The 12,368-nt window shown below is 51.3% G+C and overlaps 1 protein-coding gene across 1 annotated transcript in view; it reads left to right on the forward strand.

The window, feature by feature from the left end:
* The window catches only part of CNTFR (ciliary neurotrophic factor receptor), a 158,139-nt gene that overhangs the window by 144,776 nt on the left and 995 nt on the right, over positions 1-12,368 (forward strand). Inside the window, 2 exon segments of the mRNA XM_019610159.1 lie at positions 1,960-2,123; positions 12,106-12,362. Coding sequence (XP_019465704.1) covers positions 1,960-2,123; positions 12,106-12,362 — 421 coding nt within the window.

Below are 12,368 nucleotides of genomic sequence, written 5' to 3' on the forward strand. Positions count from 1 at the left end.
GGGAGGGGCTGGCACTGCCGCACCTCTCTTAGGCCTGGGCAGGAGTCCCACAGCCAGGGGGACACGTGGGGAGGCAGCCGCAGCGTTCGTGATGGTTTTCCCATTAAGACGCAGTGATGTTTGAAGGCTCACTGCAACCGGGAGCTCTGCCACGCTTGCAGTAAGCCAGCATAGCTCTCCTCTAATGTGAGGGGGTCACGTCCCTGAAAAATGAAGGGATGATTTCCTCCCTCAGCATCAGGCCACTTTCCTTGCTCTCCTCCAACCTGCCACGGTGGCATTTCCCATTCCCTGAGTTACGCTAGGGCTCTCCTTACAGCTGTGACATCCCATTCCGTCCATCTCCACCCTCGTGTTTTTATCCCTTGCTGTAGAGCCACATTTGCTTTCATCTACATTCATTCAGCCAAACAGATTTTTGTTTTGCAAACCCAGCCCAGTGAGCCGGCACTGGATTTATACTTTTCCGTATGTGTTTGGTCTCCAAGGCCCCATGGATGGAAGCTGATGTCCAGCCCAAGCCCAGGGATTCAAAGCGAGCAAGGGAATTACACAGCCATCTGGAGTAGCTCAGCATTGCAGTCCCAGCAAATCATCCCTCCCACCGCAGCTCCTGCCTGCCTCACACAGTTACTGTTCTCAAATGTGATGACTCCAAAAACCTCGTGCACTGATTGCCTGCACTGCCCAGCTCCAGCCCGCCCCTTGCAAAGTGGCAGTGAGTGCCATGCACATGAATCTCTTTGCAGGAGTGCCATCCCACATGAGCACCCAGTCCCATACAGCTTCAAGCCTGCAGCTCACTTGCCACCTTCACTGACCAGAGGAAGCAAAGCCCTTGTGGAGATGTCATCTCCGTGGGGCCAGCAGGGAGGAGATGGCTCTGAGTGCATTGCAGGAGCTCTGTCAGGCTCTTCCCAACCCCAGAGTCTCTCCTGCATGCTTGGAATTAGAGATGGTGCCTTCACAAGTTTCTGGTCAGAGCAGGAACACTGCTTTATCTGGCGGTTTCCAGGCTGAAGTGAGTTTCTTCATGCAGTCTTCATGTGGATTTTGGGAGTGTTGAGAGCCCTCCCAGGACAGCACTATTCTGTGATTCAGTGATTAGATGACTATCTGCATCACTGTTCTTAGTGAGCACAGAGAGCCTTGTGAGCTGTCCCATGGAAATCCTTCACCTTCCCAGCTCTCAAGTCTGCAGCAGAGCTTCAGGATATCTCCACGCACAGCTCCTCAGAGGGAAAGTGTTTTAACCAGGCTGCCAGGCCCCTGCACAACCCATATTTTAGACTTTTCAGAGCTTTGCTGCTGCAAATTGAGAGTCTGAGCTGTTGAGATCTGGGCAGACTTTCAGTGAGGAGCAAAGCTGACTCTGCAAGAGGCAACACTGTTCATCACAGCCTGTCTGGGTTTTGATCCCAGCACTTTAAAGTAGCAGCAACTTCCGAGCACGTTGCACAGTCAATAAATATTCACTTGAAATACTTGTTGGATAGTGGAAAAAATATCCCTGTATCTCAAAAGCAGAGCAGGAGTGAGAAACCACACGGTTTGTCTGTGCTGCATGCATTGTGTCAATGCCTGGAATCCCCAGCCCTAAAGTGCAACCTGCTGAGAGGTGGGTAGGTTTGATGGCAGGTCAGACTCCCAGCCATCTGGACGAGCAAGGAAAGATGGGGTTAGGGCTCAAGAAGCTCCCTGCACTCACCCAGGTACCGGCAGAGAGGAGGGATGTTTTCCGTTCTGTCCAGGTGCTGGCATCTCCTTAGTGATGGTTATTCTGAGCCAGGATATTCCTGACCCATAAGCACTAAAAGGTGATTTTCTGAGGCTCATGAGTCATCACTTGGACTTATCCCCAAAGCACATCACCTAGGCGGGCTTTTCACCCACCTCCCCACTGTAAGTCCTGTTGCATCCAATTAGTGGGACTTTAACAGCTGTTCTTTTCCCTTCCAGTAAAGCCGGATCCTCCAGAGAGCGTGGTGGCCAAGCCCGTGCCCAATAACCCCCGGCGGCTGGAAGTGTCATGGCAGAACCCCTCATCCTGGCCCGACCCCGAGTCCTTCCCACTCAAGTTCTTCCTGCGCTATCGGCCCCTCATCCTGGACCAGTGGCAGCACGTAAGTGATGCTGAGCAAGATGGGGTGGCCAGGGACCAAGAAATGTCTGTTCACTTCCCTGTCAACACAGCCCCTTTTCCTCTCTTCATTTTTCCGCCTCCCTTTTCTTCCTCTTTCTTTTAAGTCATATTCTGCCTACAAATGGCTCTGCAGGCTCTCCCCTCTCTGCATTTTAATCCGTGGCCTGTATCTGTTTTCCATACATATGTTCTATATAAAACCTGCCAACAAGATGTAAAAGGCATTTAAAGTATAAATGTCACTGCATTTAAATGTGCCTCTGCCACATTTAGATTTTGAGCCGAAGATAAAATACCGTTCGCAGTAACTCAGGGCCCAGTCAGCAACGGAGCGATTGCCATGATGTTATCGTATTTCTTACTTTTATTTCTTGTTTCTTTAAAAAAAAATTGTCAGTGAAATCCTTGGCAGCCCGCAGGACAGATTTCATTTGTTAGCAGCAGGAAGATAACGAACAGGATTTTTTTTTTTCTTCTTTGCTATATGCTGCTTGCATGCTCTACTTATGAAGGAAAGCAATCTGCTGCTGGATGAGAGGCGCTGCTGCACTGGTGTGGTTCATCCCGACATCTCCAAGATGGGCCAGGGGAAAGCCAATTAGGCAAGCATGGCAGTGGTTTGCTTGATGAGGCATCTTGCCCAGAAAATAGACAAATGGGAGCCAGCATTCCATCCCCAAGGAGCTCACTTGAGATGCGGAGCTGAGAGGGATTTTCTGCCAGACAGCTCTTCTTAGGGAGAAAAACGTCTCAAAAAGGGGATGAGAGGCTTTGTGCTGTGCTTGTGTCGCTGTAAGACATCATCATCCCAGTGGGTTTTTCTCTTTCAGTTGCTTTTCTTTGATAAGGCAGCGGCGCAGGTCTTGTTTCAGACTGAAACGTTTTGCTGATGGCTTTGAAAACCAGACAGGTGCTGGTAGAGTCTTCTCCCACTTGTCTCTCCCTGCCCTTCTCTTCTCAAAGGGAGGGAGAGAGCAGCTGCCAATCACTCTGCTGGAGTAAGAGAGCAGTGGGAGAGTTTGGATATTCACATGGTTGGAAGAGTTTTTTCATTTTGAGGAGGAAAGTATTCAAATTGTGGGAAAAGGTGGAAAGTTCATGGGAAATATGAAATGCAAAGTCACTTATTTCAACTTACAGAACCGTAGTGAAAAAGGCTGATGTTTTCCCCAGCTGCAGCCTGGTCCTCATGATACACATGCCAATGGGCTGTCTCCTGCCTCGGCACATTGGGCTGGGGCTAAGCCCATAAGGGGACAGAACAGCGCATAGCCACGGTGGGAAATACATGGAGGTGTTGGAGACACTGGGTGAAGCACCCCGGCTGCAAAAGTCAAGGGAAGTCAAAAGTTGTCCTCCCAAGCTGCAGAGTGGGAGCAGTCCTCAGTATGGATGCTTGAGAGCTGGAAAGCTCACCATCTCAGGAGGGCACAGTGGTCCCAGTGGTGTCACTCTTAATCCATGGCCTCTTGTAGGACATGTTTCTCAGTCATTGGCTGATGGAGAAGTGTGTTTGGGGAGTAATTTGCTTGGTAAGCCAGTGCAGACGTTCAGTGAGCAAGGTACCAGCCTTGCTTACTGAATCCCTACCTCACTGGTTGCATAATGAAAAATCTGATTTATGGGTGATTTGAGGAAAACTGCCACTATGCATCAGATGAACTATTTGCAAAACCTAATTCAGTCAGCTCCCAAACACCAGGAATGGCAGCGCTGCAGCGCCAAAGCCCTGGGACCCCTGGGTGTGCTCAGACACCCTTAGCCCACCCGGATACCTTGCAGATTTAGGTGTCTGCACCCAAAAGTGAGTTGCCAGATGCTATGAGCCCTAGAAGTTTAGCATCACTGGCAGTGTTGAAGAAACAAGATGTGGTACTGAGGGACGTGATTAGTGGGCATGGCAGTGATGGATTGATGGTTGGACTAGATGATCTCAGTGGTCTTTTCAACCTTGATGATTCTTGATTCTATAAGCTCTGCTTTTCTAGACCCATTGCTTGTTGGCATCTTGAGAGTGCCCAAGGAGCACTCAAAATCCGTCCAGGAGAGGGAAGGTCATGGCTTGATGGAACCAAGACCAGCTCAGCATGACCTAAATTGATGGTAGGTCTCTCCTTATAGGGACTGGTGTCCTGAGATAGAATGCAGCAAAATCTGTGTTTGCACAGCAAGGTGTTAATTTGTGCTAGGTGAAGGTTTTCCTGAGTGCTGTGTGGAATGTCCATTGCTGTAAGAGAGGGCTAGAGGACAGCTCCAGATACTGGCTAGAGATACAGCCCTCCATACTCGCACTGCACGTGGTATTTCTTGGCAAAAGCTGCAATTCCTTCCTCCCCTCCGCCTCCCATTATCTGCACAGGGGCTGATTTATGCACAGCACCTCAGCAGACAGGACTGAATGAGCACTAATAGGATCAGATGGATGTCGAGCTGTCGAATACTGTAGGGCCTGATTCAATCAGAGTCTGCTTTCTCCCAGGCTCTTCCTTTCAGGATTTTAATAATGCCAGGCCTTGGCACCAGAAGATGAAGCCATCCGTGGCGGGAGCAGTGGATCTTATCGAGAGTGCTGCTGGGTGAGCCAGCTATCACTGCACAGCATCTTCCCCGGGGACAGCCAGCCTGGGAGGTGCAGAGCAAGGGACACAGTGGGGACCCTTCTCCCCTCCCTGACATGGCAGAGTGCTCACAAAGGTGCGTTTCAGCCTCAGCACACCGTTTGCCCCCCCTTTCTCTGGGCTCAGCAATGAATTTCCGCTCAGGCCACTTAGCAGCTCTTGTGTTGGAGTTTGCTCTGAGAGTTATTACTGCATGCTCTGGGATTTATTAGCACAGAGAGACGATGAGTGTCCACGTGTGCGGGATGCTGCTTGCAGCAGGGCTGTCATGCCACCTCACAGCAGCTCTGTTGAATCCAGGCACAGGCATTTGCCAGTTGTGCAGGACACAGAACCACACTGTGTCACATTGGGTGATCACTCTGTCCCACCAACACCGAGCTCACCCAGAAAGCTGAGCAGCTTCACCGTCACGCTCTTCCCTTCTGGAAGAGGGGCTGGCAGTTTCTTTCCTGCATGAAGAGAGATGAGATATTTGTAGCCTAAACAGATTTTTCCATTCTCTCCTTTTGGCAGAATCTCATGTTCTGTCTCCTAAATATAAAACATTAAATGTTCAGGGTATCCTTTATTTTTCTCCTGCTTTTAAGTTTGTAATTCAAGCCAGATTAGCATGGTTTCCTCTTCTGTTTTATAGCCCCATCCTGGCCCCAAGCGAGCTCTCCTAATGCTCTCAGATGTTCCTCTAATGGATTACCTAGGCTGGAACTGGATACCCTTTCCTAATGGATTGCTAATAGCCTGTTTCTGGTTTTACAGGCTCCTTCAGTTAACTCGCAACAGCAGCTATCTCTGTGCATGCCTGCAGGCTGCCCACGAGCGCAGCTGTGTGCACACTCGTGGATGCTATGGCATGCAGGTCCTTGGCCATGCACATGCTCCCCCACACAGCCGGGGATGTCTCAGGTGACTTCAGGGAGCCCGACACAGCTCACGCACCAGATCTACTCCTGCTCAGGGGTATCACCTGGATCAGGATCTCTCCAGCGTTGTTTCTAGCGGAGATGGCATGCACTGAGCACTGGTGGGGTTGCTGCACAGGCGCAGGAATGTGGCAGTGCTCAGAAGTACTTGTAGCACTGGCAGCCAAGGGAGGAAGGGAGGATTTCCTCTGGTGAGTTGCCAGCAATTTGCAGATGCCGTTGTGAAGTCTAATTGAACGCATTGGCCGTGCTGACAACACGAAATGTTAACGAACCGTGCATCTTCAGATTTGCAGAAAAAGGTCATGAGATGTTTAAAGCTAATAATGCAGTGGGGTTTTCTCCTTCATCTTCTGTTTTGGAAGCATTAGAGACATGTTTGTAAGCATTTGCAAAGGCTGGAAACAGCTTTCTTAAGAACATCAAGGGGAGATCTTCATGCCATGCCGGGATGTTAAGTGGCCGTGAGCAGTGGTCTGTGCAAGGTCTGCTGTGTGGGTGGGTTTAAGGATATCTCCCCCAAGCAAACCAACATCTTCTACCTAATGTATGACTCTCACAGGCTAACGTAACGCACAAGAATGTCCTAATCCTACACATCACTGCCCATGATGGGCAAAGGGAGGGAAGGAGCTGGGAAGGCAATTAGCGTGACCGCCTGCTGCAGCCGCATCCCCTTTGGGGTGGCAGCAATGTCACTTTGTGACACCACACTTCTTTGTGCCTGTTTGCATCCCCATGCTGCTTTGCCTGCATTTCCCCTCCTCGCCAGGCAGCCTTGGCAGGGAGGTCACCCTGACCCAGCGCCATTAAAGCTTCATGCCTGGTCGCTTTTACTGCGACACTTCTCTTCCTTCCCCTCCTGGCTGCAAAGTCAGTGATTAAAAAAGAGGGGAGGAAAAAAATAATTAAAAAAATGGAATCAATAGGAGGTAGGAGAGAGTGAAATGTTGAGGCTGGAATAGCATCACTTTCAGCTCGGTGTGGGACAGGCAGAGCAGAGGTGCCACAGAGGTGGGAGTCCCATCTGCTATAGTCCCTCTGCATTGGCCCCAGTGGTAGGAGGAAGCTTTTGCATGGTAAATGCATCTGCAGCCGGAGCCTGGAGATTGGTGCTGAGTGCCCTGGGCATCCCAGCCCCATCCTCCTGTGGCTGCAAGCAAAGTGAGCTCTGACAGTTGTCACTTGGCAGGAGGGGAAGACGCATCCGGAGACAGAGTCCCATTATTAACGAGATTACAGCTGTGCTTTCAAAGATGCTCTTTATTTTAAGCCAGAAGGGAGACATTCAGCCTCATCTGGTGTGAGACAAGCCAAGCTGCGGAGGAGCCCTGCAATAACTTGTCCTCCCCAGCCAATAGCTGGGGCTGAGCTGTGTGCTGCAGTCTTTTTTGGGGGGTGACTGCAGGGACAATGGCTCAGACCTCACTGGGCTGCTCCACTGCCTGGCTGGCAGGCAGGAAGCACAAGGGGAGGAGAGTCCTTCGCTTTTCCCAGCCTTTCAGTTATTGCTGAAGGAGAGAGAAAGTTTTGTCTGGGGTTAACCAAACTGATTCCCGCAGTGCCACAGGAGGAGTCATTTGGGGGCTCTTTTATTAGTAATGATTTCCAGACAAAAGGGGGAAAACAAAACCTTTCTTTGCCCCTGCTGACATCATTTCACAGGCAGCAGCAACTGCTTGCTGTGACCCAGCTCTCGGGGTTAACCCTGGTTTGGAGCAGGAGAAAACCCCTTCCAGGAGTCACAACAGAGAGCGGGAGGCACTGAGGAATGGAAAGTAGAGTTGCGAACACATTTTTCTGTGGGATGCAAAGAGACATCCACTCCTCCCTTCTCCACCGCCTTCCAGCACATCGCACCACCAAGCCCAGCTGCAGGGCAGGGAGGGCTGAGGTCCTCTCCTTTTGGAGACCATCCAGGCATCAGCTTTGCACTGCATTACCCTGTTCACCAGTAGTTGCTTCCTGGCTGCACAGAATGGAAATAGAGCTTAACTGGGAGCAGAACACACTGTGACCTTTTTACTGCCAGGGCACCTTGGCAGGACAGGCTACGGGAGCACAGGGGGAAATCACGACCTTAACCTCTGCTTCACTGTGTGGGTGCATACAGTGCCCTTTGAACTTGTGTTAGCCATGGGATGAGAGATGGGCACTGCTCGGTGTGTACACTGTCCCAGGGATGGAGATCTGCAGAATGCCAGCCCATGCTGCCCTAGGCAAGCTGTAGGCTGAATTACTGCTGAATTACTGGGGCTCAAGGGCTCTTTTTCATTTCTCTCTGGTGTTTTTTTGTTGTTGTTGTTTTGGTGGGTTTTTTTTCCAATGCTAATAGCTCTGCATTGCACTGGCTGCTGATCCCTCATTAATCTGGGCAGCGCTTTACAGCCAGCCAGAGTGACTTTTGGCAGGTGCACAAAGGCAGGCTGCAAAATGCAGACCCCTCCAGCCAAAAAAAAAATTACCATGCACAGCCTTCCTCCAACTTTTGTCTCTGTGTGGCAGGGATGCGGATTAAGGAATTTCTCCCTTTCCCTTTGATGCTGTGTGCTCAACCATCCCTCCGTGTCCTCCCCAGTCTGTCCTCGCTGCCTCTCCCTTTCTGTGTCCAGTTGGAACCTGTGTGTTTTCCTGTCTGCTGCTGCTGCTGCTGCTGCATTTCTGTGCTGAGACACAGGCATCCGCTCATGGACTTTCTCATCAACCATGACAAAGCTGTTCCCACTCTGATATACCCCCTTCCAAAATGCCTTTTGGAAAACCCAAACTGCACTTCAGGACATCCTATGTAAGGGGGGAGATGGGTGCTGTACCCTACACCTTCCCTTTTTATTTGCTGTCTAAATAGCTTAGGACAGCATCCTCCGAGATCCCACAAGAAAGATGCTTCATCCTGGGTCTTGGGGAGCATTCCCATGCCCCCATAGTCCCATTTGCAAACATTCAGCTGCAGACCAGCTGCATCTGAGGGGCAGCAGGAAAAGCAGGTGCTGAGGCTATCCTTTCAAGTGCTGTATGTGCAGCACTGGGTGCTAGGAGTCTGTCTCTGCTGGGCACCCTGATTCAACTTTGGTTTGGGGCAGAGGAGCTCAAGCCCCTTTCCTGCAAGACTGTGCCCTGGGAAGGGAGCACCTAATTCTGGCCATAGGGATGAGAGGCAGCAGAGGGCTGGTTCTTTGCCTCTTCAGCAGGCTGGAAAATCAGTAAAGCCCAGCACAGAGCCATACTGGGGTCTGAAGTCTTGCCTATCTCTGCTCCGTGCAAGGCCTCTCCTTGAAGACATTTCCCCTGTGCAGGCAGCTGCAGTCACATCCCTTGCCACAGCAGGACAATGACATCCTGTGATCACCGCAGCTGTGGCCCCTTTCATTTCCCCAGTGTCACCCAGCAGTGTCACGGCACAACTCCAGATGCCTTTCCTAACACCAAACAGCAGGGCAGTGGGGGGACAGGGAACAGGCACCGTGGCACACTCTGACCTCTGAGCCTGGCTGAGGCATTAGCAGTGTCTGTGCTGGAGCAGCCTTAGGGCTGTGTGCCCCAGAATGATGACCAGGCATTAAAGACAAATTCTGACTGAATGATCCCAAACGCTGCTCCAGCTTCCAGCACTAAAGCCTACACCCCGTAAACCTGGCACCCTAATCAGCTGCACTTGTGCCAGTGGGTCAGACCCTGGCTCAGTACTTCTGCTCTCCCCTGCAGAACTCATGCCCCATGTGTAGGGATAAGCAGGGCTCAGTATCCTTCTGTCCAGCCCAAAAAGTGCAGCACTGAGACAGACACACACCTTTCTCCCTGCTCCCCTGTGGATTTGGTAACAACTTTGCACCTCACGGGCGGCAGAAGGCCCTTTGCTCCAGATGTGCTGCAGATGTGGGGCTCCAAGCCACTGGGAGCAGCTGAGAGCACAAAGCCTGGCTTGCGGCAGGCTACAGGCAGCACTCAGAGAGGGAACAGGGGCAGAAAGGCTCTTGCCCACAGTGAGAAAGCAAAGCATCCTCTTCTCTAGTGGGGACCTTAGGAGTGGCTGTATAAAAGCTGAGGTGATATTTGCGTAACAAAAGGATTAAATCTATGCTAGGATGTTGAACATGCTGTGCAGGTGAGATGGGAAAAGGGCTGATTATTTCTCAAAATGGGTTCCTGCCTTTCTGATATCCCTGCAAGGAGCAGGGTGATGGCTTTGACCACACCAGTCACTAGCCAGGCAGTGCTGCCAAGGCACACATCCCTGGCAGGGACATTGTCCCCATGCATGCCAAGCTGCAGTGTCAGGACATCCTTGCCACATCAGCACACTGACTGTGCTGCATCCCAATGCTGCAACCCTCTTGGCTGTTCAGTTCTTTTAAGTTTTTGGGATTCAAGCAAGAACCAGGTAGAACTTTTCATCTCTATCTTTCTCTTGCTGTTGAACCAAGTTCTTAATAAAATTCAGCTGTCAGTGTTACCCTGGGCAGTGGGATGCTGTGCTGGAGCCTTCTGCTCCTGGCAGCATCACCCACCTTGCTGCTGTTTCCTGGAGCCTCAGCTACCATCTGCTCCCACACCCCAGATGTGGACCGAGGCTGAGCTCTAGGGCTCACTGGGCACAAAAGATGCTCTCACAACTTCCCTGAATAATGTCATGGAATCACAGAATCCTTAGTGTTGGAAGGGACATTTAAAGGTCATCTATTCCAATCCTCTGCAATAAGCAGAGACCTACACAGCTAGATCAGGCTGCCCAGATCTTGATCCAGCCTTGCCCTGAAAGTCTCCAAGAATATGGCATCAACCACATCTCCAGGGAACTTGTTCCAATGCCACTCCACTCTCACTGTAAAAGACATTTTCTGTGTATCCAACCTAAATCTGCCCTCCTTGAGCTTGAAGCCGTTTTTCTTTCTTTCTGTAATCACAGACACTGTTGAAGAGTCAATCCTTTTCATTCCTGTAGCTCCCCTTCAGATATTGAAAAGCTGCTCTCAGGTCTCCCTCAGCCTTCTCTTCTCAGCCTGTCCTCATAGGAGAGCTATTCCATCCTTTGGATCATTTTTGTGGCCCTCCTCTGGGTGTGCTCCAACAGGTCTATGTCTCTTCTGCGCTGAGGACTCCACATATGGACACAGATGTCCCTGCCCCCAGAGCTGTGCAGAGCCACTGGGACCACAACGCTTGGCTTGAAGCCATCAGCAGGCTCAGAGGCCAAGCACCATGTCCCCCCTTTGCCTCCTGAGCAGATGGGCTGTGTCAGTCCCTCATCCCCCCTGGACATGTTTATTATCAACATGTGTTGCAAGGGAAGGTGGTTTGTGTCAGCTGGGCGAGTGGGGAGGAGAAGGCTGCACAAAGGGGTGTCCGTGATCTTGCAGGGTTTGTGTGGCCTCATGCTTCTCCATGCCAGACACAATTAGGATGGAAGGGAAATGAAACCAGTGGGTATTAATGATGAACCTCAAGGAGGGGTGCAAAGTGATGCACAGTGCTCTCCTGCAGTGGTCCCTTTGGTGACCACAGGAGTCCGATGCAGCTTGGTGTTATTCCTGGCATGTTGTATCAGTGCTGAGCTTTCCTCTGCTGTCAGTACTGTGTGTTTGCTCACCAGTGGCCCTGCGGTGTGGATCTGTGCTGATAGATGTGTTCTATCAGGACATATCTCCAAGTGGATCAGATGTCCCCAGAAGGTCTGGACTAAGATTGCAGTTAAATCACTACATCAGCAGCCACATGGCCAGGAGGACAACAGAGGCCCAGGGAGTAGTGACAACAAGACAGAGGGCATTTTTTTTAGGAATGACAGTTGGACATGAGTTTATCCTTGTGCAGCTTCTCAGCAAAACAGCTGCAAGCCCAGCAGTGGGGTTGCTGGAGATGTGCTGGCAAGGGAACATCTTCTCAGTCCTGAAAGCATGTGCATGCATGGACTGTCAGTGCCACAGCTGCCCTGCTCCCCGCCTCCCAGCACGTCCGAGCAGAACTGCCCACACATTTACTAGTTTCTGGTGACCTCTAGAGGAAGCAACTCCACTCTGGCTCTGCAGATCTGGGGACTCGCTGCACCCTTGGCTTAGCTGGAGGTAGAGCATCTCCCTGTGGGTCCCTGTGCTGCACAGCAGTCATACCTCTGGCCCAAAGCATGCCAGAAAAATTTCCAGTCTGGTTTGGAGGATGCGTGGGGACATGTGGATATCAGGTTAACACTGCCTATTTCCATTTATGGACAGCCAACTTCAATCCCAGCCCTTTACCCCCTTGCTTTGCCTTTTAGATGATATTTTCTCCCTATGGTGGTAAAAAAGGGATATAAACCAGTCTCTTTCTCACCCTTTAGCTGGGCTAAACACATTGATTATCACATACCTCCCACTGCTGGAGTTCCTCCTCTGGCTGCCTCCCATCCCCAGCACTCCCTTGCCTGATCCCCACCTGCCCGCAGGTAGAGCTGTCGGATGGGACGTCACACACCATCACAGATGCTTATGCTGGCAAGGAGTACATCATCCAGGTGGCCGCCAAAGACAATGACATCGGCACGTGGAGCGACTGGAGCGTGGCTGTGCATGCCACCCCCTGGACGGAGGAGCCCAAGCACCTCACCACGGAGATTCAGATCATAGGTGAGACCCTCACCCAGCACAAACCCCTTGCACTCAGGGGTCCTGGGTATGGAGACCCCAGTGCTGGGGGTGTGTGGCAGAG

The sequence above is a fragment of the Meleagris gallopavo genome, chromosome Z (genome assembly GCF_000146605.3).
Source record: "Meleagris gallopavo isolate NT-WF06-2002-E0010 breed Aviagen turkey brand Nicholas breeding stock chromosome Z, Turkey_5.1, whole genome shotgun sequence".
NCBI lineage: Eukaryota > Metazoa > Chordata > Aves > Galliformes > Phasianidae > Meleagris > Meleagris gallopavo.